Genomic DNA, 26,503 nt, shown 5'->3' with positions numbered 1-26,503 from the left:
AGTTCATGGAGGCACCCCCATTTAGCCAACTCCTACTGCAATCTAATCCAGCCCTCTAGACACTGCAGAATTCCAGAGCTAGAACATCCCCTAGAGATGACTGTCTAGTCTCTGCTTGAAGACTTCTAGTGAGGGAGAGGTCAGTTTCACTAGACACAGCGACCATACAACATGTTGCTCTCTGAGTGTTTCTCCTGCCTCATGCTCACCTGCAACCATTGAGCTAGGTGTCAGATAGCCACAAATGCAGCAATACTTGTGTTGCATCCCTACGACATGTACATCTGGGTGAATCAGAATGACCTTGAGCAATGATCTTTGGAGATCACGGTGGCCCATGCAGACAGCGGTGCCTTGTTGGTGTATTTTGTGGGTCACAACTAGCTCCTTCTCAACTGTGCCCATTTTATAAGCAGCGTGAGGTCTTTGATTGCCTTCCGGCACTGACAGATGCTGCATTTGTGTTATAAGAAATCTCTTACGTTGTAGCAAAGGTGTATCTTTGTCTCCATAGTTCCCTTCAGCATTCTTCCAAGGGCAGGCTGACTTATGTGGCTCATTCTGCTATGAAATTCTTAAGTGCTGCAATCACAGGTCACGGTCGACACAGATGGAAGCCTCTGCTCTGCTGTATTTCTTCATGAGAAAGAACTTTGAATTTAATAAGCAGAAGTCATAGTCAGGTCCCATTTGCAGGTAAGTAAACACTATGGTGATGAATAAGCATCCCACACAGATTACTTTCTGAATTTCCTGGTCATTGTGTTGTTTAGTTTTTGCCTCTACTCAGTCCAGAGATGAACAGTGTCTATGTGCAGATCACATAGAGTTCCCAAGCACTTCTGTTCTTCCGGTTCTGCTGTACCTTGACAAAATCCCCAAAACCTCAACTTTTCTTTCTAAACTAAAGGGAACTTTCTGGTTGGAAGGGTGCAGGTTTAATTCTGAAAATGTGTCTTCTTGAGACACACTTAGTGTCCTATATATCCCTGATTATGATTTTGAAATGTGGCATGGGGCACTGCCATCATTTGAGCTGTTAGTTCCCTCTTTGAGCATATACATGGAGACCCAGACAACTACTTGGACTATTGTCCATGTTGTAACTCAGTCAACATAGGATCCTCTTTGTACTAGGTCAGACCCTTGAGCCATCTAGCTCAGTACTGTCTACACTGGCTGGCAGAGGCCCTTCAGGATTTCAGACAAAGGACATTCCCATCCCTTCCTGGAGAAATTGATGGTTGAACTTGCAACCTTCTGCATGCAAAGCAGATGTTCTGCTCCTAACTACAGCCCTTTTCCAGTCTGTTAGGTTGTACTAGTAGTTCGTCTAAGGAATAACCACTTGCCAGCTTGATTTACTTATGCTAACACCTCCTTTAATTTTTTTTAGCTCATCAAAGCTGTAAGCCAGTTGATTGCAGATGCAGGAATTGGAGGCTCCCGGTTTCAGCATTCACTAGCGATTACGAATAACTTCGCTAACGGAGACAAGCAAATGAAAGTAAGACTGGTATACTTACAACTATAGATATATGTGCCCTATGCTGCATTATCCTCTGTTACAATCTCAGTTCTTTCTGTGAAAACCTTCCAAAAATATATTTTGCAAAAGGAATATACTTAATTTTCTAATCACTCTGAGATGCATAATTCAGTCCAGTCCCTACTGCTAATATCTTTGCAGGTACTGAATTGTATTTTGTTTCATCACTGCAATCATTGAAGCTATTTCTGGAGTAAATAAATTACCCAATATTGACTTGAAATTTGTTCAGAATCATTTAGGGTATTGCTAAATCACACCAATTTTTGTGGTTATTGAAACAGTTGTTCCTGGGCACCCTCTCCCCTGCTTTATCAGTACAAAGTCTGATGAAATTGTATGTTGTGATAGATATTCATTGTAAGCTTATTCAGGAGCTAATCTGGGCTGAAAAGTAGGGCACCAATGTAATAAATAAAAAGATAATGCTGATAAGTATCACATAGACCAGGTCCTTTGGGGGGTGGGGATCAATACCGGTGGAAAGCTGAGGATTTCAGTAGAGCATGAGACACTGAATCTCATGGTTATGGGTTCAAGCCCCACATTGAATGAAAGACTCCTGCATTGCAGGGGTTAGACTATATGACTTTTGTGTGTCCCTTCCAACTTTACAAACTCTATAAACCTTTTCAGTCTGCTTTGTATGCTACTAGCAGCCTCATCAACAGTGTTCCCTTGGAATTCTAAGAGACCAAAAATCAGTGCAGTTTTGAAGTCAGCAGTTAAAAACAGTGCAGTTTTCAGTGGTTCATTCTGCCATCTTGATTTAAAAAAAACATCTGTTTGTATCCAAACATAGACAAAAACCTGCTCCTTGATCTCAAAAACCTTCATGCAAAATTGTGTTACAGTATCTCAAGAGGTGTCCAAATGCTTAGTGAATGAATAACTTTCCAAAGTATGTATTAGATTCCTGGAGAGGGCTCACAAAACTGTATTGGGGTCATGGCTTTTGCACCCATCCTGACCCAGTATCTTTTGGCTAACTCTCATGACCTCTGGGAAGTCCTGCATATCCCGCCTGCCTAGTCTGTGGCTAGATGTGCAGCTATCACTTTGCACATGATCAAGGTTTTTGAATTGCATGACAAATGCTATATTTAAAAAAATGATGCACAAACAAGGAGTGGCATGCAAAGATGTCAGTAACTGTGCAGGAGCAGGAACAGGAGCCAGCAAGCACGTGATTTGAAGTGCCTACTATGCATCCAGTGGTTGTGTGTATGGTCCACGATATGATCTATCCCAAAAGTATGTGATTTAACATGAAAACGGAAATTCTGTAAGCTTAAAAGCAACACTTCTGCTGCTTCTCCTCCCCAAAGAACAGTAACTTCCCAGCAGAAGTGAAAGACTTGACCAAACGCATAAGGACGGTTTTGATGGCTACAGCTCAAATGAAGAACATGAGAAGGACCCCGAGATGCTAGTGGATTTGCAGTACAGTTTGGCAAATTCATACGCCAGCACGCCTGAATTGCGTAGGACTTGGCTAGAAAGCATGGCCAAGATCCATGCTAGAAATGGTGACTTATCAGAGGTAACTTGCAAATACTAACGATTGATTTTGTATCCAAAAGGGATTGGGAGGAGCACTCTATAGAATCTGACTTAAATACATCTGGCTGGAGCAGAGCATGTATATCACCCATTGACATTTGTTAACAATTATTTTGTAAAAATGCAAAAACACTTTATTGAGTATTCTTGTGCATCCTTCCCCGCCCCAAAAGAAACCTGATTCAGAATTCAAATTATTTTAGACTCCTTTATTTTCTAAGCTCTTGCAAGCACATGACCCAGATAGTTGTTTTTATGGTTGAAATCCTGATGCTCTCATTTAGCCATACTCCTAGCCTTTTTAGGCAAATCTCTTGGTAACTGGAGCTTAGCTCAAGTAAAGTCTTCAGCATCAATTTCTTGTTTTGCACAAACTGTCACACTAATAAATCTGTCAAGTGAAGCTTGGCTACCTTTCTGCAAAACACTGTCTGACATTTATGAGGATAAGAAAATCTGTGCGGCTTAATATTAACACTTGAATACAATTTCTTGTTGCAGGCTGCTATGTGCTATATCCATATAGCTGCTCTTATTGCCGAATACCTGAAAAGAAAGGGTAAGATAACTTTATTCCATGGCTAGCATCGATGCAGCGAACAGTAAAACATGACCGCGTATTTCAATCTGATGAAATTCATGTCCTTTTTGTAGTTATCCTTTAAGCAGCTTTGACTCTTCTCAAATGTTTCCCATGTAAGATACTACAACTAGTAAAATCAATGGGTTACAACCTTGCATGTGGTGTGAAAATCAAGCTTAACTCAATCTCTTTTGGGAAGGGGGACATTTGTATCTCATTTCTTTAGTGTGTATCATTAAATATGCATGTATTAACACATACAGATAGCAGAATGTTAATAACATCTCACACTATCGTAGGTTACTGGAAAATGGAAAAGATATGTACCTCTCGTATGTTCCTGGAAGATGCTGAACTCTCTGATAGTAATGTCTTACTAACAACTCATACTGGAGGAAGTGAGTGTTCTAACCACGTCTCTTATGTGGCATAGACAACCACATTTGATCCACACCGATGGCAGAGATTCAACAGAAGAAGAGATTAACTGAAAAGGGAGGGAATATCATGTTGCATATTTATATTCTTTGACATTGGGAGGTGTCAGGTCTTCTCTGTTTCTGTTATTGGTTGGAAGGACTGGATTAGAAGAAGTCTTTTACTGCAATGCTGTATGCATTTTTCTTATAAGGATTACTCCAAGACAACTTCTCAGGTCATTGACTTTCCACATTAAGGTATGCATGGGGTATGCCTGCATAATAATCACTAAGCAAACCCACCAAGATAAACAAGAAATGAAATTTGTGGCCTGCAAAGTTCACTCTCTAACACACACCAACACACACACCAGGGCATTCTAAGTCAGCATGGCCACTTCTGCAAGCTGCCCATGGGCAACAGCAATCCTGTGCACAATGACCATATTTGTGGAGTGGGGTCCACCTACCTCCGTGCCCTAGTAGTTCTAGCTACCTCTTGCCCCACCCTTAGTCTAGTGGTTTAAAGGCCTCTAGTCCTGGTAGAAGGAATATCTAGAACATGGATGGAGAACACATGGCCTTGGAGATGTTGTTGGATTCCAGTTCCCATCAACTGCAGCCACATGGGAACCACCTAGAGGGCCAGAGGCACTCCATCTAGTAGCATCCAAGAAGGAAGTGGGGATCAGTAGTGAGATAATACTCACTGCTTGTTGTAGGTTGCTTAGTTTATCTCAGATCAGATTATGCTTAGACTGCATTATGCATTACTTTTGTGGGTTACATTTTCCTTTCCTTGTTTTCTAATAAGGATGGGAGAAAGAAAAGGCATGCAAAACAAGCTACATCTTACATCTCCCTCGAGTGGAAAAACCCCAGTCCTAAGATGGAGGCATGCATCCATTGCCTTAGAACTGGACTGTTGCCACGTAGTTGAGGAAATTAATAGAACAAAAAAACTCCTATAGCATGAATTAATTTGGAGGACCCTAAAAACATGGTAGCTCTTCCCAGTGAAATTCCATTTTTCCTGCATTGCAGTTCAAAAAAATCCATGTAACATCATTCTGGTGATTTTTTTTTTCTGTTTCCAAAAGCAAATAAAATATATATAGTGGCAAAATCAATATCATAAGCCAACTTAGGGGAGAAAGGGAGAAAATGTGATTCACTCACAAATATTATGGTGATAGTTCTGAGTCTTGAAATGAGTGGATCAAATGTTGAATTTCAACAGTTTGTTCTCTCAAAACCTTTTGATATGGTTTCAGGCCAATCCAAGATTCAGGCCATGTTCAAAAGAGGCTAGATTCTGTGCAGAAGTCTTCATTTTTACCAGCCTTGCCCTACCCTACCCTACCCTCTTTTCCTAAACCACCTTGGCAAGGGGGCAGGATGATGGGGTGGTAATTCATTCTTTTCATAACTTCAGACTATACACAGAGCATATGAGTCTGTTGGCATTTTTTTATTTACAAAAGAAGCCAGGAGTGTTGTTTATTTTTGAATGGTCCAACTAAAAATGCATTGCCATATTAGCAGTATAGTTATTTGGGAGGTTTCTCAATAATGCTTTTTGAATAAGAATATTATTTGCCAGCATCATCCAGTAATAACTTTCTGCAGCCTTGCCCCAATAGGTTAATGAACTGAATGGAATTTATAAATAATCTATCAAAAATTACCTGTTCCATTTGTTCTACTCACCCTGTGGGCTCTGAAAAAAAGTCCTTTTGCTCAGCATTTCTTTAAAGCATTCTTTATAGTAGCATCCTCTTCTTTTTAAGAGTGTAATATTAATAGATTCATGGGGCTCTTTCACTTGTTTTGTTTTTTAAAGGCTTGTTCTCTATGGGATGGCCAGCTTTCCTCAACATTACACCAAATATTAAAGAAGAAGGAGCTATGAAGGAAGACTCTGGAATGCAGGATACTCCATATAATGAGGTCAGCAGTGCTAATGTTTACACCCTGATCCTGTGCATGTTTTTCAGAAGTAAGTCACACTGGTTGTGTTCATATGTCATGCTGTATCATTATTTAGTGTGACTTGCATGAGCTGGGATAAGCCTGAGTGAGCCTCAGGCCTGCACACTCACCTCTTCCCTGTTTTCCTAGCCAAGAGGAGAACCACAGAAGCTTTTGCGGTCAGTTTCTTATAAACTTTAGCTTGTCAGTAGTTATGATTAGTTTCAAACCACCAGCTTCAAAATATGGGTTATGAAGCTGACTTGTTTAAAACTAACCATAGTTAGTGCAATCTACGATCCCTGGTTCAGATGCAATAGCCAACCATGTTTAAGGGAAATTGAAAAGAAAAGGTTTCCAAAGATTTCCTCTCAGCACACAGGAAGGAGTGGAGAGGGTAAAGCACAAGAGTAAACCTCAGGCTACTTCCAGCTCACATGTGTTGTGCTAAACCATGGTTTACTGTGACATATGAACATGACCACTGTGCTCAATGGGACCTACCAATGAAACCATACATAGGATTGCAGCTACATTTTACTTTTCACACTGCTTTTTGTTGTTGCATAAAACAAGCCACAGTTTAAAACAACAACAACAGTTCTTCATCATCACAGCACAAGTACTGCATATCCACAATTCAAATTTAGCAGCAGAAGTAAACCAATTTACAAAAACAGAATTTCAACAGTGCTCTCTGAGGCATAACCAGGAAGAGTGAGAACATCCCATTTCCTTCAATGGAGGTTGCATAGGACAAAATCCTAATTGATAGATAAATCCCCGATAGAAGGTAGGCTTATCATTGCCAAACCCAAAGTCCTGTTTCCAGTGTCTTATTGAAATGTTTACTAGTACAGGGGGAAGCTGGGAAGAGAAATCAGTGCTATTTGCTGGATCGTCGTCGAGGAACTGAAATCTTCTAAGAAGCAACTGTGCTGGGGATTGTCAGAACCTTGAATAATATGTTGAGGGGCCCTCTCTTTCTATGAAAGAAAGCAATACCTTGAGCAAAAGCTATACCCTCCAAAATGAAATGTCTATTGCCCACAGAAAGCATGCACTGAAATAAATTGGTAGATGTGTCCAGTTTCGGAAGAAGAGGCATCCTTCACCCCTATATCTGAAAGCAGGAGAATTGGAGCTAGTTATATCAATGAATTTGATGGCTGGTCATGCATGTAGCCTTTTGGGTCTCAAAAAAGTCTGTTGGATTTTACCCTCATGTGCTTGATCTGCAACCAATATAAATAATCTAGCAGATGTGGATGGCACTTTTCCTTAAAGTTAGGGCAGCTTCTTGGATGTCTTTACTATGCTGAAACTACCTGCATTTAGCAGATGTGCTCATAGATTGCATACAGTGATTCACATGCCCACATATGTCACCTCGTGCTGTCAACTTAAGAAAGATAGTGGCAGCATGTGAGCATGCACATTGCGGTGCAACACCTATTAACACACCTACCAAAACCAAGCAGCCTTGGCATGTAAGATGCAAATATGTCCTTAGATGTTTGCTTCAATTACTTGCTTCACTAATTTTTTAACCAGGCCTTTGACTTCAACTGTATCAACATGTTAAGACACAGATTTAACATTCTTTTAACTTGTGTGATTACAGAACATCCTTGTGTCGCAGCTGGAATTGTGTGTTGACTTTTTGTGGAAATCTGAAAGATATGAGCTCATTGCTGAAGTTAACAAGCCAATCATTGCAGTGTTTGAAAAACAGAGAGACTTCAAGGTAGAAAAGCTGAAAATAAGATCTAGCAGTTGCTCTGGGAAGAGTCCTGGAAAATGCCATGACATAGTTGGACATATTTTCATTTTTCATTCTTTTCCCCATGTTATTCCTCCTTTAGTGGCTAAAGACTTTGTGTATAGCCTATTGCACAGTGACAAAAGGCATGGTGGTGATGCAGGGGACAGTTTCTAGGCTACAGTTTTTTCCACTCAAGGCTGGTACTACCATCAGTACAGCTAGGCAGCCACCTAGGGCACAGACCTCAGAGAGGCCATCTCAATGTGAATTGAGTTTGTTGGTCTCTTTGCAATTCTGTACACAGCAAAAACCAATGTGCCAGAAGCTTTCTGCACACCTGTTGGCTCACCCAGGACAGAGGGTGTTGATGGCATAGGAAAGACACAACAATTTGCCTTTGTAATTCTGTTATCCATGTCCAGCTTGCTTCTTCAGCTATGGCGTTGCACTATAGAGAAGTGGCTTTCGATGTATTCAGATAAATGTGAAGGGAAATCCTGACACCCCAGTACAAAATATGCACACTTTTTAAAAAAGCATTTTATTTAAAAGTTTTCCAACCAAGACAAATAATATCCCCAACTTTCTCCCTTTCCCTTCCTTGCCCATTCTCCTTTCCCTTCCTTCTTCCATTTAAATACTTACCTGTATAGTGAGCCCAAATTGGCATTGGTTGAGTCAAGCATGTGTGGGGAGCCTCTTGAGAAGTCCTGTAATACAAGTGATTCATAGAGAGGAAATAATTAATAAATCCATGTAACAATTACAATTAAAATAAGGGAAACCTTTTTTTAAAAAATGCAGCTTTTGTTTTGAGTATATACAGAAGGAGCAAATGGGGAAATATTAACTCCCATAATTGACATAGGACTTACACACTTTGCTTATAATGGTGAATGTGGCTAGACTAAAGCCTCTTAAATCAGTGGTCCAGGGAGCTCCCAACTTTAGTGCAAAGTTGTATTGAAGATCAGTGCTTTGCTTTTTTAAAAGCCTATTTTTATTCCATTCATTCTTCTACCTCCAGAGACTGTCAGAGTTGTACTACGACATCCATAGGTCTTACCTGAAAGTGGCAGAAGTCGTGAATTCTGAGAAGCGCTTATTTGGACGGTACTACCGGGTAGCATTTTATGGGCAGGTGAGTGACTCCAACATGTTTGTGAACATACAGATACCATATACATTTCCAAAAGACAGTTCCAGAGATGCTCTTCTTAAGGAAAGTATAATAAGAAAACAAGATGATAGGGGGTGATATTAAGGATAGTGCTAGTTGACTTACTGTTAAGGATCAAATTCTGAAATCTTTGCTGAAGAATGGAGTGAACCGGTGCTCCCATCTCCAGTGCAAAAATCAGGTCTTTAATATATATTTTTAATTGAGGCAGTGCATAAGCAATATTGATGGCCATAGGGCCTTGCACAAGAAATTGGCTGTTTCCCTGCACATCTAGATACAAGCCTATGCATGCTTACTTGGGGTGTAAGTCCCATTCAGCTTCCAAATAAACATGCATGGGATCAAAGACAATTAACATGGCAGCAGTGAAGCACCATGAATGGTGACACAGAAGTGATTGGTCACTAACAATGTTTACCTATTTGAGATCCCATAAAATACCTCAGAGTCCTTGGAGGTAGTCTAAAATTGTGGCAGGTCTATCACTTTCGACTTTTGTGGCACCAATGGACCCAATAGCCAGTCTCATCATTTCAGTTGTTTACTAGGAGATAAAAGAGAGGTGCACATTTTCTAATGGGAAACAGAGAAAGGGGATACAAATACCACTTTTATCCTCTGGCGATTCCTCCTGCCACTCGACATTTGTCATGTTATCCAAAATTATCCCTTCTACAACTGCAAAATAGTTTTAAGCAATCAAGACATATTTCCCCCCCTATGTGGCCTGAAATCCACATCCCTACATTAGTTGTATTTCTCATAGACTCTCTGGCTTTGCTTTCTAGCTTGCCTCTGGTGCTCTCTGCAGTACATTCTAGAGTAGTCTTGGAGCATGTGCTCTTTCTGCATGCTTGTATTGGTGTAGTGTGTGCTTACGCTTGCCTCTGCTATACACCAGTTGGGTCAGGGGACTAAGCATGCTCTCTCTCAGAGAGTGCTCTCCAGGCAAACAATTCCCCCTAATCTAATGAAAAGAGGAGGTGTGTAAAGAACAGATTGATCTGAATCATTCTGTCTGCTAATTAGGTTTTAATGCAGAAATTTGCTTTTTTTCTCTTGATCTTATTCAAGGCTGTGGTAAGTTGTCTATTCTTTTGCATGCTTTTTGTTTAGTTCTTCTTACTCATTGTCTTCCCTGTATGAGTTAAACCTAACTTCAAGTGCTTTAGCATTCAATGTGAGAGGTGAAATGACATTGCTTTCACTCATTTATATGCCGTGCCGCATCTTGCAAAACTAATTCTTTTGTTCTGCTTTCTGAAATTACAGCTGTTTCTTTGCTGTTTACATACTTGAGGCTTAATCCTGTTCCTCTGTCCAGGGGAAACAGGTTCAGGCCATGTCTCCTTTTCACTGAAATGTCCACTGCAAGCAGAATTGCCAGTTATGTGTTTGCAGAGCTAAGAAGGTATTTATAGTTATCTCCATCCCCACCCACAGTGAAACTATTTCAGGGTCTTATGCATGCCATGGCATTGTTGCCATGAATTGTTGGGTTTATTGCCCAGCTTAGATACCTATCTCTGCACAGCTCCTCAAATAAATGTTCAAGAGGCCAGAAATCTTCCAGAATATAACTGCAGACCAAAGATAGGGTGCCTCAGGCCCTCTAGATGTTGTTGGTTGTTTGCATATCTGGAACATATTCAAAATTGAAGGGCGCATTCCAGCCAAGCTGGAGGTGCAAAGCATGGCTGGTGGGAAAAGTGTCCTGGAAAGAGTGGCTGTGACCTGGGGAAAGTTGGAGAAGGTTGCATTTGGCCCCTGTCTGCCTACAAGATGGGAGGAGAGGGAGAGAGAGACTGCACTGAAATGGCAGAAATGGGGACACTACTAAGAGTCTCTAGGAGAAGCCAGGATGGAGGAGAGAGAACTTGGACCCCCAGTGATCAACCAGTAAGGAGGAGGTAGCCCCAGTCAGCTGGGACCTACAAAACCAGAATCCAGAGATACATCGTAGGAAGCACCCAAGGCCAGGGGGACAGGGGTGAGAGATCAGGGCTAAAACAGAAAGCAAATCAAGAGGGAAGATGGAGAGAGAAAACAAGCATGTCTAGGAGGAGCTACACTGATGTTCCAGGACCAATCTATACCTCACCTACCTAACCAAGAGATGAAGGAACAAGGAAGCCTTTGCATTCCAGGGGACATCCCAGATAGGCAGAAGAGCCCATGTGGCTGGCAATGTGGACAGCCAACCACAGCCTCTCCTGGATGCAAGTCCTGTGCTTAACCCCAGTCTCACCTGCTTATTCATTTGGCATGAGGAAAGCCCTCAGAATTGTCCCCTCTCTTAAGGAGGCAGATGCTTCTATTAAACTTTCTTTCAGTGGAGCCCAGGTGATGTAACTCAGGGCAGGCTTGAAAAGAAGAGACTGTGATACAAGCCTCAAAGCTATCCCTTGCTGTATCCAAACTGATTAAGAGCCATTTTGGCAAGTAAGGGGAGGAGGAGCCGGCAATGAAAAAATGGTTATGAGGCAGAAAGGACTACGAGAGGTTTTCTGTAATCATCGATGGGCTGCTGTTACACCTTCTTCCAGACCCTGTCGCAGTTGCCAGGCTTGAAATGAAACATTCTTATGTGACTGGAGACAAGCTGTTCAGGGGAAATCACAGGGGCAAAACCCAGTGCAAAAAGCTGGGAATGGACAGGGGTGACTTTAGCCCTTGCTTTTCTGTTTTCAGATTTAAAAGCCAAAGAACCAGCCAGTTGTCATTTTTAATTTTTGCTCAATCTGCAACTTTGATTTATGAAAGGGAGGGCAATGTGAAAAAGACCACCCAAAAAATTGAAGAGTAGACTTTAAAGTTGTGTTCATGTATGGAAAATCTATTGTAGCATGTGATATCACCCAGCACCTTTCTACGCGTTAAATATTTCAGTGCACCCATTTATCGAGTGGCAAGGAGATCTTCATCTGCTCAGCTGTTGTAGCAGTTCTGTTCACCTAAAGCAAGAATGGGAATCTGCTGCCCCCCCCCGATGTTGTTGGACTTCCAGCTCCCATCATCCCCCACCAACCAGTGGTCAGAAATTGTGGAAGCTGAAATTCAACAACATCTGAAGGACCACAGGTTCCCCATTCCTGATTTTAAAGGTGTTTATTTCAAAATATTTAAGGCTTCAACATACTTTCTTTGAGTTAGCGTCAACACCTTGTTGTCATGGTGATTGTGAACTTGCAGGTTCTCCTTCCCTGGCAATATTATATATTAGAGGCTGCTCATTATGCTTAGCAAGACAGCAGTTTATACTGAAATGTTGGTGTCCAAACATACTCAGCTTCACAGTCCAGTTCAAAAACACCGAGAGAGCTAAACCTAAGAAACTGGAAAAAGTAAATCTTCCCAGTAAACTGCAGAAATTTCACAGGTTTAAAACATGTTGTTTAGTAATACCTTATGAGAAAGCTTCTTGGTCAACAATGACACTTTTAAAAAGAAGCAGAACTGCTATCATATGACTTATTTAGTACTCATGTATGTACAGACAACATTAGTAATTCTATGTAACCAGCTCTTTCTTGGCAAGAATGCATTTGATGAAAAACCCACAGAAGACTCCAATTCTATGGTTCACAAACACAGATCTGAAATACAAAATTCCTAAATGAGGATTTCAGGGGCTCACAGAGAAACTATGTGTTAGACTTGACTATTCGTAAGCCAGCCTGAACAATAGACAAAAATAATGCTTCACTCAAGTTCTGCAAAATAGGTGCAATTATGTGTACCTAAGGGTGTTTTGAAAACTGTAAAGTTTTCACAGAGCTGCTGACTTCTTAATTGCCACCTCCAAATGTTTGGCTGCCAGCAGAGTCAGAGCGAATGAGTCACCCCAACACAAAAAAGAATGGTGAAAGGAAACACATTTTTCTTCTACATCAGGATCCTTCCTGATGAGCTTGAGGATTCTGTAAACATGTGGAGGAGGCACATAGGAAGGATTCAGTAGTTGCACAGCACTTCATAGGAATATATCCAGAGTCGGCTTTGTTACTGGTTTTACCGCAAAACTTCACATTTTGAGAAACATGGCAGCCCTCTGTCAAGTTCTTGCCCTCCATTTCTATAGCACATAGTCAGACATAGGGCTTATCCACACTTACTACAACTCCCATCATCCCTGACCACTAGTCCTGCTAGCTGGGGGTGATGGGAGTTGTAGTCCAACAACAGCTGGAGACCCAAGTTTGAGAAACACTGCAGTAGACTAACAACTCAAGCCTGTGTATGTTTACTCACAACCAAATCCCACTGTGTCCAGTCAGCTTTTCCACCTACTAAGTGTAAATTCTGTTTAGAGTGGCTGTTAACCCTTAACATGCTTCTAAAGCATTTTGTCCTACTTTAACTGCAGACTTCCCCCCCCCGTTGTGTTTATTTTTGGCTGAATAGTGGGTTGAACATATATTAATGGTGCTGTGAGATTATTTCACATCTCCTGTGACAATTACTGGATTGAACCACACGGTGGTGCAGTCTCCACAAAATGCGGGTGCCCCTATTATACTGTACTGTACTGACTAGTAGTTTGCGCTCCAAGGAGATTTCTTTCACATTTCACATCAGAGTTTTGTACCGCTGGTAAAAAAGCTTAGATTCATCCTGTGCTAATATATAGAGTTTGGTTTTATTGCCTCCCATTCTTTCATCACGCACACGCTGCAGCATTCAGATAAGCTGGTGTGTGTGGTTTGTTTTTTGTCCCTTATCAATTAGATATGTTACACCTTCCATCCACAGTGGTTGCTTGGAAGTGTTGCCTTGCTTACTTTCCTCTTAATATTATGGTTTGTTTTTTAAATAGGGCTTTTTCGAAGAAGAGGAGGGCAAGGAATATATCTACAAAGAGCCCAAATTAACAGGCCTGTCTGAGATCTCACAGAGATTGCTGAAGCTTTACGCAGATAAGTTCGGAGCAGACAACGTGAAAATAATCCAAGACTCAAACAAGGTATGGAAATTTTTTAGCACCCCCGAGACTCTGAGCACAAGGTAGCTGGAAGTTCTGCTGCACAGGCCCCACTGAAATAAATGGAATATGTGCAGAAACACTTTTTATTTTATTTTTATTGAAGTTTTTATTTCTACAAAATAACAGAAAGAAAGAAAGAAATGTTTACACATATGTGCTGTATATGTTAGTAACACAAAGCATCCCACCAGATTTTAACTCACATTTCGAGTTATGTCAAACCAATGGGGGGGTGAGATGCAGAAACACATTCTTATCAGGCTCCCAGCATTTCTTTGGGATTTGCAAAGGAAAAAGTCCTGATGGATTGTCCTCGGAGATTCTGGATGTGAAAGGATGTTGATTTCTAGCACATCTTAGTAATCACGGTGCTGTTCCCTTGTTAGCATGTAGTAGTTCATAATACTTAAATGAGCAGGTCAGGGGCTAATTCCACTAACCAGCAAATAAAGGAAAGTTTATTGTTCATTGCCAAATATATGAAATGCGGTTGCATCCAGTGAGTAGACCAGCTGGAATTAATCGACCTTAGCTTATTCCTATCCATTCATTTCAGTGGGTAGGATTTAATCGGAGGCAACCCACTATAAGAAAACACATGGTAAAATCTGTCTGTACAATGAAGGGCTAGAAGGGTGAGGGCCTTGTGCCCCTTCCACTTTTGGTACTCACTAGGCCAGACTTCCCCAAGCTGCTGCCTTCTGGATTACAACTCCCATCAGCCCCAGCCAGCTTGGCCATTGATGGGAGTTGTAGTCCAACAACATTAGGAGGCCATCAGATCGGGGAGAGCTACACTAGGCTATTGCTGAGAATGAGAGATCCACGAGCACCTCCTATATTCCAAAGAGCTCTTCCTCTCACGTGGCTGCAGTTTACTTGGTCTCAGAGGCACAAGTAGCTTGCCAGAGGTGGTATGGAAGGCTGGATGAGGATACAGATTTAGGGATGAATTGTATTTGGAGTTCTTCTGATTTGCTTGCTTACTCTTTTCCATTCAGAAGACAAGAAATGACGTGCTTGAAATTAGATATTTAAAAAATAATCTCAGACATACAACCTTGTTGTTGCTGCTGTTATTATTTATTGCCTGCCATTCACCATAAGCTTACAACATTACGTTGTTGAAACTTTACAACCATAGTTACAACAATATGAAGATACAATATTGAAAGCAGTTAAAACAATGAACAATTCTACAAATAACTCGTTGGGTAGCTTAACCTCACACACCAAATCGAAGTGCAAGCAGGAGGAGTTTGCATGTCTAACTTCCAAGCGAAGGGTTGAATCATGGTGGAACTGCCACCAAGAAAGCCTTCCTTAGGGATTGTTGCCTTTCACTTTCTGTCATGAGAACACTCACACACACACACACACACACACACACACACTTTAGCCAGTAGACATGCCCAAGTACAAAATTCATGTGCACCCTGTCAACTGCAAAGAGCACAGGGCTATAAAAACCACTGCCATTCTTTTCAGAATGCATAGAAAAAGGACTCGGATCTTCCTTGCCATGCCATTAAAAGAAAGAGGCTGGGGTTGTTTGCGCCCGCCATTCGTTGCTATAGCTGTCTTTAATTAATGTTTGGTCATACTCCCCATTCTGATCTCAGCTGTTTCATTTCATTCGCCGTGCCTGTCCAGGTTAACCCCAAAGACTTAGATCCGAAATACGCTTACATCCAAGTGACATACGTCACACCCTTCTTTGAAGAGAAAGAAGCCGAGGAGCGGAAGACCGACTTTGAAATGCATCACAACATCAATCGCTTTGTGTTTGAAACGCCCTTCACGTTGTCAGGGAAGAAACACGGAGGGGTGGAAGAGCAATGCAAGAGAAGGACCATTCTGACAAGTATGATGGTTGTTGCATTATTCAGTCCACAGGGGAGGCTTGTTGTGGAGCTGCCAAGGTTGCTCAGGAATGTATAGTTTCAGGAGGGAATCTTAGTTTTTAGGACATTTGGCATATAACCTTTTTTCCCCCCGGACCAAAGTTCTTTATTGCTTTTGTTAAAATTGTGTGAGTTATTGGTTCAGCAAAGCTTATTTGTTCCTACAATCTGGACCTCATTTTCCTATATCAAATATAGTACTGTACCTTAGAACTTCAATACACAAAGCCTATAAAACGCATATTAAATATTCCATGTATTTTTTAAAAAAATAAATAAAAATAAACAACCATTGCAGGGGGGAAAGCAGAGAGGCAGTATCTTGGACATGCCTACTGAAACAAAAGTGAAAGCTATTCCATATCCTCAGCACTGGAAAGAAAGAAAAAAAAGAAAGAAAGAATTTTTTTAGCAGGCAGATACAGAGAAGGTTCTGCAAAATTGAGCAAAGGTGGAAAGATGCTGTTTTGCCATCCAAGTTGAGTTGGATGCAGGCCTATGTTGGACACTCTTTAGTCCTGTTGAACTGAGCTAGCTGTGACCAATTTTGTCCCACTCATTTCCTGTACATGTCTACTCAAATTCCCATCACATTCCATGGGACTTACTCACAGTTAAGTGGCATAAGATAGCAGCCAAAAGTGATTAACATAAAGGTAAAGGGACCCCTCACCATTAAGTCCAATCACGGATGATTCTGGGGTTGCGGCACTCATCTCGCTTTACTGGCTGAGGGAGCCGGTGTACAGCTTCCGGGTCATGTGGCCAGCATGACTAAGCTGCTTCTGGCGAACCAGAGCAGCGCACGGAAACGGCGTTTACCTTCCTGCCGAACGGTACCTATTTCTCTACTTGTACTTTGACGTGCTTTCAGACTGCTGGGTTGGCAGGAGCTAACAGATACCCGTCGTGGGTATTCGAACCACTGACCTTCTGATCAGCAAGCCCTAGGCTCAGTGGTTTAGACCACAGCGCCATCCTCTGATTAACATAGCCTGGATCAAAAACTACTCCTTTTTGGTAAGGTTGCTGTTTCTACTGAAGCTTCTTTAGAGTTAATCATGCTGGACAGATTTCCTCTAAGCATCCCCAACAATAGAAGCCCTGTGCAAGGACTTCCATTTGTGCGACAGGGCCTCCTCCCCAAATGCCCCCCCCCCGAGCTTAGCTTGGTGAAGTCTGGAGAACCCACTGAAAAGGAAGGAGGGGCAGTTCAATCTGGCAAGCCACATGGCTTATGCAGATATAGCGACATTGAATTCCAACCCACCATGTTTGGGATGCGGGTGGCGCTGTGGTCTAAACCACAGAGCCTAGGGCTTGCTGATCAGAAGGTCGGCGGTTCGAATCCCCGCGACAAGGTGAGCTCCCGTTGCTCGGTCCCAGCTCCTGCCCACCTAGCAGTTCGAAAGCACGTCAAAGTGCAAGTAGATAAATAGGTGCCGCTCCAGCGGGAAGGTAAACGGCATTTCCGTGCGCTGCTCTGGTTGCCAGAAGCGGCTTAGTCATGCTGGCCACATGACCCGGAAGCTGTCTGCGGACAAACGCCGGCTTCCTTGGCCTATAGAGTGAGATGAGCGCCGCAACTCCAGAGTCGTACGCGACTGGACTAAACGGTCAGGGGTCCCTTTAACTTTTTTTAATGTTTGGGGAAGTTTTTAATGCTTGATGTTTTTACTTGTTTGTTTTCCTTTCCCTCTCTATTTTTGTTGTTAGCTGTTCAGAGTGGATGGGACAACCCAGTCAGGTGGGAGGGGTGTAATAAATTTATTAATCTTATTATTTGCTCATCTCCTAATTTACTGGAGAATAAATTAAAAATAAAGTGCTAGATTTGATAATAGGAATGATGTTGTTCTTTTACTCTGAGAATAAACTCTGGTGTGTAGTGATACAGTTTGTGTATTGTGTTCATCAGTATTCAGAACATTTTTAAAAATACTGAAAGTCCAGTAAATGATTTATTACATAAGAACTGCATGAATGATGGCTGCATTTTAATTGTGAATATGTGAGATTAATGCCTTGACTGCCCCACAGACTGAACAATACAGAGAAGGGGAATTTCCTTAAACGTGCCCTCTGTGTTTGTTTGCATGCAGCCAGCCATTTATTCCCTTATGTGAAGAAAAGAATACAGGTCATAAGCCAAACAAGCACAGAGCTGAACCCCATTGAAGTAGCCATTGATGAGATGTCTAAAAAGATTTTGGAACTCAATCAGCTTTGCACAATGGAGGAAGTAGATATGATTAGGCTACAACTGAAACTACAAGGAAGTGTCAGTGTTAAGGTAAATATGGCTTGGTCCTTCATTGAGGTTTAAGGATTTTGACATTTCAGATTACGCGTTACCAAAAGGAACAAAATCTCCACTTTTTGTCGTTCTTCTGTTATGGACTTTATTACTCATAATCAAAAGCTACCATAATCTAAACCTGAGGTATGTGCTGACAACCCAAAAATCTCTCACCTCTGAAGACTGCAGTGTGCATGAAAATTATAAGGATAAAACCACAATGTCCCCTATAGGTTACAAGCAAGTAGATAAATTGTTACCTGTGTGTGTGTGTGTGTTTTGTACTATAGCAGCTGGAAATGGACAAACACAGGGCATCCCTTTTTATGTAAAAAGTTTTATTAAATTTTTCCATAATACAGTAAAATTAGAAATAAGCAAAGAAGAGAAAAAACAATAGAAATAAAGAAAGAAAAAGAGAAAGAGAAGAGACCTATAGGAAGTTATTCAAGTTCCTACCAGGATTCCTATCCTAGACCTTGCATTGCGTTGCTGTTTAAGCAAACTGTTTTCACGCCTGAGGCTGACAATTTCTACCACCTCAAGTGGAACTTGGATTCATACTAGGTAACAGAACAGGATTTAGAAAAACTTTTAAGCTCCTGACTGTTCCTTTGGCATCCCGCCCCACACCTGATGTCATGTATGAAGTCAGGTATAAAGTGGACGGGCATGGCTTCCCAAAAACAGCCTGGCAGGGCACATGGGGAGGTCTGAGAGCCAAGTCCGTCCGTCCGCCTGCCCGCCCCCGCCCCCCAGCTTAAGGGTGTGGACAATTAAGCAGAACATAAATCCTGTTCAATAAATGAAAAGAAATGGCACATCTGCACAAGATAAAATAGCATAGGACTTTCTCCAGCTTTGCCCTTCCTTTTTTTTTAAAAAAGCAGCATGTTTTATCTTTCAGGTAAATGCAGGACCAATGGCTTATGCGCGAGCTTTCCTTGAAGAAACAAATGCGAAGAAATACCCAGATAACCAAGTTAAACTTTTGAAGGAAATCTTCAGGTAAGCTTTTCCATTCCAGAGATAGCAAGGCAATCACTCCTTTAAGAAATGTTAAGCAAATGAAAACTAAAGCTATTTGACTTAACGTTGAACAAATCCTGACAAAGCACCAGGCTGCAAACACAGAACTGCATTCTTCTGTCCATATGCAGAGAGAGAAATCCCTTGAAGTTCTGTTGCGTCTGTCTCCATCACTGTTTAAATCCATAATGAGAGAAGAATACTGTTTTGCTTTGCCTAGATATTAAAAATGTGGCGTTTCCTGTGCTATGCAGGCAGTTTGCAGACGCATGCGGACAAGCTCTGGAAGTTAATGAGCGGCTGATTAAGGAGGACCAGCTGGAATACCAGGAAGAAATGAAATCTCATTACAAGGATATGCTCAGTGAGCTCTCTGAAGTTATGAACGAACAGGTTGGCGATTCTGTTTTATCCCCTTGTGGCTGATGGCTTGGACCTATTTTATTTCTCTTATTCCTACGGCATTAGAGATGCTACAGGAGGCAGCATGAGCCTGGCTTGGAGAAGAACCTGGGGAGTGGGGGTTGGAGTCCAGCTGGAAAGGAAGGAACAGGTCTTCCAACTCCCAAACTTCCTTCACTTGGAGAGCAATTCCTGGCTGCAGACACCCCCAGCTCCACTCCTCATCCTCATCCTCATCCTACAAAACCTAGCCCTACCAGTGGTGATACTCTGCATCTACAGTCAGAGGCAGTAATACTTCTGAATACCACTTGCTGGAAACCACAGGAGGAGAGAAGGCTCTGGTGCTCGGGTCCTCCTTGAGAGCTTCCCCACAGGCATCTGGTTGGCCACTGTGAGAACAGGATGCTGGACTAGATGGGCCTTGGGACTGGTCCAGCAGGCTCTTCTTGTGATCTTAACCTCCAGGCCCCAGACATACACCCCCTGCCTTTTCCTCACATCTCACTAGGGTTCAAGTAAGATCAGGAAAAGAAATGCAGCCCACCATGTTGTCCATTAGACTTTTCCTTATGCCCTAGCAACACACCTCTGTCTCTGTCCCATTGGTCAGTACGGCCTGCAGGAAGAACCCTAGCCTGCTGGCACAGCTCAGGTCTCACAGGAGGCTCCAGGTTCAAATCTGCACTGGAAAAGGAGAGGAGCCCACCCCCATTCAGGTACAGCATATTATGCAAGCCCCATTGGGTTGCATCTGAGGAGGGCTGATGACCTCTTCCTCCACGTAGCCAACTGACTGCCTCATACACCCTGACAGTGGCACCTCTCCCACTTGCACACCCAAGAGTCCTGCCCTCCCAGAGCACCTGAGTGAGCAGATAGCCACTGGAGATGCTTGGGTATAGAGTTACCCCTTTAAGCTTGCTTGGTAGATCTCAGCTTTCACCACCTCAGCACATATATTAACCATGCAAACCGAAAAGGTCAACTCTCCTGTTGTAATTTTACCACATCCAAATATAACCTATGTGTCTCGACCATGAATAGCCCTTAGCTCCATTTTCTCACCTGGGCTTTGGGGGTTGCTCATTGCGTTGCTCATTGTCACGTTGTTTGTGCCTTCCATGGCAGTGGCATCTTCATCAACATTTCTCTCTCTCTCTCTTTTTTCTGACAGCTCTGTCATGGTCACTGCTTATACAACTTCTCTGCCTCACTGTCTAACATTTCCCTCAATACTATAGCCAAAAGTGGTATGTCTGGTTTTCTTTATGTCTACATGCTCCTATACTGTCATACATCTTCACTTGCCTAGTCTTCTGTGTAGCCTGACTTTTAATGTCTATTTAGGACATCATCTCTGTTTCGATTCTTGTAGTATAGGAATGTGCAGGGCTTTTTTTTCAGCCAGAGCTCAGCTCCGGCACCTCTAAGATGGATGCCATTGGCATTCTAAGAGAACAAGGGAAAAGTTTGTGGTGAGCTCCGGCACCTCTTTTTCTAGAAAAAAAATAGCACTGGGAATGAGCATGAGTCACCATTTCCTTTAAGGAGCTTAGGACATAATATGGGATCAGAGAGAAATGTAAGGATCGGATACAGTGTACTCTTGCTTAGGCCTTTGCGGACTTATAACTGAAGCCCATTTCCTATGTTATTTTTTAATACACATGCTTCTCACTTGCATTAATATGTCTGAACATTTGTGCCACACAAACACTATTATTTTACCTAACTTGGTAAATGCTACCTGTAATCACAGCAAATCAGATTATATAGTTTTGAGATATAGAAGTACCATAACAATCATTTATTGTTGTTTTTTTTTTTTTTTTTTTTTTTTTTTTTTTTTTTTTGTGTATACTGTTACATCACAAAAAGAAAAATGTTCAAATTATTACAGCAATAATACATTAAACCTGCAACAAAAAACATATAAAAATATTTAAAAGCCCAGACATCAATGAACCAATGTGGAAAGTTACCTTCTTAATTGCCTGCATAGGCCTAGCAGAATAGAGAAGTTTCCAGTAGGCATTTAAAGGGTAGTACAAAAGGCCCTGCTGAATCTATTGGCAGAGTATTTCACAATGCTGGACCGGATTCTTGTTGTTGTCCAATGAGCATCACCAATTTGGGAAATGACCAACAAGGCTCCTGCAGATTATCGCAATGATGGAGCTGGGATATAAGGAAGTGCTCAGACATCGCTTGAGACATCTCTCTGTAGAAGTAGCATAGTGATGTTACAAAGACAGAAGAAGCAAAAGTTGGAATCAGGACAGGTTTTGGGGGGGTTTCGCTTTCTGCTTTCTATTTCTTCTAATTCGGGGAACATTCAGCCTTACAGAGGGTTGGACTGGATGGCCCTTGTGGTCTCGTCCAACTCTATGATTCTATGATTACAGGATTCCGGAAGGGGGCTGGGGGGGGAGGAATGAGCAAGGTGGCAAAATGACCCATACTTGCCTTCCCTTTCATATGGCAGTAACTGCCATCCAGTACGATCCTTGGAAAGATATGTTTTAGAACAACTGTGTTTAATATAGTGCAATTGTATTGATTTCTGCCAGTTTTTCTGCATCTCACAAGTCTTTTTTAAAAACTTGTTCTTTAAAAGATCACATACAAGGAGGATTTGGCAAAGCAGCAAGGAGTGGAACCAACTTATTCCCATGCAATCAGTAGAACAATCACAGGCCCACCTGGGCCGCTGATTGCCTCCAGTGCTGACATTTGATCGCTGAAATTGACTTTCAACGGATTGCCAGAAAACTGGGATTATTCTGAATAAGCAAAATCATGATGGATGCCATGAAAATGGAACGCGGTGCATTGTTTTAATTTATTGAACATTTCAGTGTTAATTTTTTTTAAAATTGTAAGTTTGATATTTTTAATGTTCTTGCCTTTCCTGATATTTGCACATTTCCTATGGTTTTCTTTATTATGGTTCAGCCTTTATTAAACAGAACATGATATTTCCATTGAAAGTTCGGTTTCTCAACAAGCCTTACGCTTGCTGTAAATGATAATATAATCTAATACAAGTCCTAGTATACATATATTTTAAAAGTCAAAAGTGGATGTTTTATAACCTTTAAGAATATTGCGATTGTAAATAGAAGATGTGTAAAATATGTCATTTTTACAAAGTTTTTAGTTAATAATTACTAAAATGTGGATAACGTTTCAGATACAATTATATTAAAATATTTGTCTATGTGTAGAAAATTGCTGATAATTACTCCTTTGTGATACGGGAATTCATTGGCATGTTGCAATGTCCATTGGGAATGCGCCATACAAGTTGGGTCCTGCAACAGGAGTTTTCAGTGTGCAGTGCTTTGGTTCATGGTTCCATGCACTCAGTTTCATTCACCTTTCCCTGCCTACCGTATTCTCCTTTCTCCCTTGCCTAAAAAGTCCTTCATTGAGGGGCAATCCTATGGTAAGATCCATTGGGATGATCTGTTTAAGATGCAGCAGATCTCCACCTCAGCCAGCATATTACAGGCTCAGCTGGGCTCAGGAGGCATTAATCACCTCCCACTCTGGCATTATAAACTTAAGGTACATTCACACAACTCTGCCTGTCACAAGAGTAGAACCAAACACTCCCCAGATGTTGCTGGATTTCCTTGCTGGCTGGGGTTGATGGGGTTGATATATCTGATCTATCACATTTTTATCTGGCCCCTCCTCCAAGAAGCCCAGGGTGGTTTGCTTGAGGGTTACATGCAATTTACATTGTTATTGGGTTAGCCTCCTTGAGAGTGTTGGAGTCCAACAACATCTCTTGTAGATCTTCCTGCCCAGGCTTTGCTCAATACAGGAATTTCAGAGCTAGAACATCCTTCCTTGTGAGGAAGTTGTCCAAACTGTGCTTGAAGGCTTTGCCTATCTTTAAAGGTGAGGAGCTGAGATTGTTGGGATGCAAATGAGGTTCCCTTGTGGGATAGTCCTTGGAATGTTGCTGACACCTGCCTAGCCCTTGCTGAGATGAAGTTGATTTAGAAAGGTGATTATCTTTCAAAGTTGGATGAAGTTGCTGTGATTTAAAAAGGGCTTGTGGTACCCTGCCTGGTTGTGTTGGGTGTATGATATTTGTGTGCAACTGGGGTATGAGGTGTGTGTGGGTGTGTGTGTTGATGGATTGGTAGGTGCATTTGTGAAGGTAAAGAATGGGATGTGTAGCTTAGTATGTGAAAAAGTTGGGTGATGTGTGTGTGTCCATGTACACAGAGGGAAGAATAAGTGAAGGTGTGTATGACTGTAGAGAGCAGTACATAATGGAGATCAAACAAGATGTGTGGAGTGAGTGAAAGACATGGGAGGGGGGACTGAAGAAATGGAGTGAGCGGTGATCCTCCGTCCTGCTCAAACCAGAGAAGCAGTCCCATCACTTCGTGAGTTGCCACTGGTTACTTTTCTCATTAGGACACAGCAATTTTGCTGACTCAGACAGTCTGCAAATATGTAAATCAAGGCAGTTTTGATAATAGAGGAAAGGGGTAAAAATTTCATTGTTCTTAAATATTATCCTTTACCCCTCTATTATCAACTTTTGCACTTATTTGTGTATTTTACTCACATTCACGGGAGCTTTAAACCAGGTTGGACAACTCTTAATACGGGGGGGGGGGGGAGTTGCTTACTCTAATACACTATACTGCTCTAGTTCCCTTTTCTCATTTATATAGTGATAGCATTAGCTTGTGTGTAGATAATTGTTCCGTCTGTCACCTCTATAATACACGCTGTTGAGTGAAGTGCTTGCTTGCAATGAAAATCAGCCTGCAGTCTCATTATCAGCTTCAGCCACATAACCAAATGGAAGGAATGTGGATCTAATCTTCATGCTGGTGAGGACAGCTCTGCCTTTCATATTCAGCACTGGGAATATTAAAAACAACTAAAATCACAGGGTTAACGAAAACGCAGTGTCTGAAAGTAACTTTTTAGTTACACGGCGATCTTCTAGGAGTTGCAATTCCTGCATTGCTGAGGAAAATATAACGAAAATGCCTCTGTATGTTGTTAAAACTGCTTCTTTCTGAAGGTTGGTAACAGTGATCAGGAGGAGCCGGTAGTGTTTTTCCATTATCTGGATAGAGGCAAGGGAGACCTAATTGGAACAATTTATTGGCCCTATATCTGTTACCTGACCTGAGCACATCACTTTTCCTGCTAGCATCAGGACCCTTGAGCCCAATGTCACTAGTTACGTTTTGAAATGAGGGTTGGCACTAGCTCTAGCACTGCTGCATCCCTCCTGGTCCCAGATATGGTACAACCATTTAAGATGCCACTTGTGACTTAAGCACAATGTAGACATCCTCTGGGAGACTTTTCAGCTCATTTGAATCAAAAACACCAGCACAGCCGTGGCAAAGTTTCCAAGCAACAGCAGGTCTGCTAGAGCAGGACACCGCATCTTAGACTAACATAATGGCTCTGTAAGATCTGAATGTACAATGTATAAGTACTGGTCTTTCAGAATATAACCAGTGGTTATATGCTTAATTTTGCAAATGGTTTTAGTCCTCCTGGAGTGATCTTGGTTGCTTGTGTGCCTCACATGCTGAAGTGAGATAGCCTGGACACACTGTTCTGAATATTTCATAGAATCATAGGCTCATAGAATTGAAGAGTTGGAAGGGATCCCAAGGCTCGTTTAGTCCAGCCCCCTGCATTGCGGGAATCTCAACATACACACCCCCATCCAATTTGATACCATGCAAATGTGCTGGTTTTATTGCTGCATGGTTGTATATTTATTGTCCAATATAACTGCAGAGTGTGCAGTTGTAAATAAGATATAAAAGGCTGCAATCATAGACACACATGCTTGGGAGTAACTCTTACTGAACTCAGTGGGGATTATTTCTAAGGAGGAGTATATAGGATTGCACTGTGAAGTTGCAATTGCGTGCAAACTTACTGGTAGTAAACTCTATTGAACTCAGAAGGACTTGCTTCTGAATAAACATGCAATTTAGATGCATATTTTCCAATAAGGATGCCTAGCTAATGGAAATCAAGTTTAAAATGCTTGCTGTGCAAACACTTAAAGCCACCAGCTGTGGCCCAGAAGGAATATAACATCATATATTGAATTTCCCTACCTCTGCCAGATAAGCAGGCAGTCACACCTCCAGGTGCTAATGTATAGCTCATATGTTTTAAGTTATATTTGTAGTTCAAGCTGGCAATTCCTGGAGAAGTACCTGTTTGACACTTTGAGACTGCCCTTGCCATCCTAGAAATAAGAGAGATGGTTTCAGTTCTAAAACCGCATTTAGAAAACAGACACCTCTTCCAATTTGCTGTGCTGCTTTTCATCATTATCAGGAAGAAGATACAAATGTAATTACAGTTGTGGTCAAGCCACAAGCTACTCTATCCATAAAAGCAATTACCCTTGAAATTTCTTTCATTATGTTCAGTTTTTATGCTTGGCAGTATGTGTTAGTAACTGTTGAGATTCTGTCACTCTGAGGCTTGATTAATGCTACTATACAGGCACCTGAAATCTGAATTAAGTTGTCATTGCGTCCAAGCACATTTCTATTTATAAATGTAGATTCTGGTATCACCAGCGCTTTTTTTCTTTTTTTAAAAAAAATGTTTAGGGGTACTCTCATTTTCCTACTCATATTGAAATACTGCCCCTCAATGAGGCCAAACTTAGATTCACAAAATGTTTAGGGGTATGTGTACCCCCGTGTCCCCCCAGAAAAAAGCACTGGGTATCACAGAGTATTTCTCATTTCTACAGCCATACTTAATACACTCCCCAGCATTATATACACACACCAGTACAATTAAATAGAAGGCCTCTGAAAGGTC

At 41.6% G+C, this 26,503-nt stretch overlaps 1 protein-coding gene across 1 annotated transcript in view; it reads left to right on the top strand.

Annotated features, from left to right (window-relative positions):
* The window catches only part of DOCK10 (dedicator of cytokinesis 10), a 168,098-nt gene extending 145,232 nt beyond the window's left edge, over positions 1-22,866 (top strand). Inside the window, 16 exon segments of the mRNA XM_033150272.1 lie at positions 515-671; positions 674-696; positions 1,397-1,507; positions 2,878-2,950; positions 2,953-3,092; positions 3,614-3,671; positions 3,995-4,093; positions 5,958-6,064; positions 7,710-7,832; positions 8,878-8,991; positions 13,850-13,996; positions 15,671-15,881; positions 18,024-18,214; positions 19,128-19,228; positions 19,504-19,642; positions 22,272-22,866. Coding sequence (XP_033006163.1) covers positions 515-671; positions 674-696; positions 1,397-1,507; positions 2,878-2,950; positions 2,953-3,092; positions 3,614-3,671; positions 3,995-4,093; positions 5,958-6,064; positions 7,710-7,832; positions 8,878-8,991; positions 13,850-13,996; positions 15,671-15,881; positions 18,024-18,214; positions 19,128-19,228; positions 19,504-19,642; positions 22,272-22,391 — 1,914 coding nt within the window. The 3' untranslated portion in view covers positions 22,392-22,866.
* Positions 22,867-26,503: the final 3,637 nt, after the last annotated feature.

Source organism: Lacerta agilis, chromosome 5 (assembly GCF_009819535.1).
Source record: "Lacerta agilis isolate rLacAgi1 chromosome 5, rLacAgi1.pri, whole genome shotgun sequence".
NCBI classification, from domain to species: Eukaryota; Metazoa; Chordata; class Lepidosauria; order Squamata; family Lacertidae; genus Lacerta; species Lacerta agilis.
The sequence above is the reverse complement of the archived record's forward strand: the minus strand, read 5'-3'. Positions and strand labels throughout refer to the sequence as shown.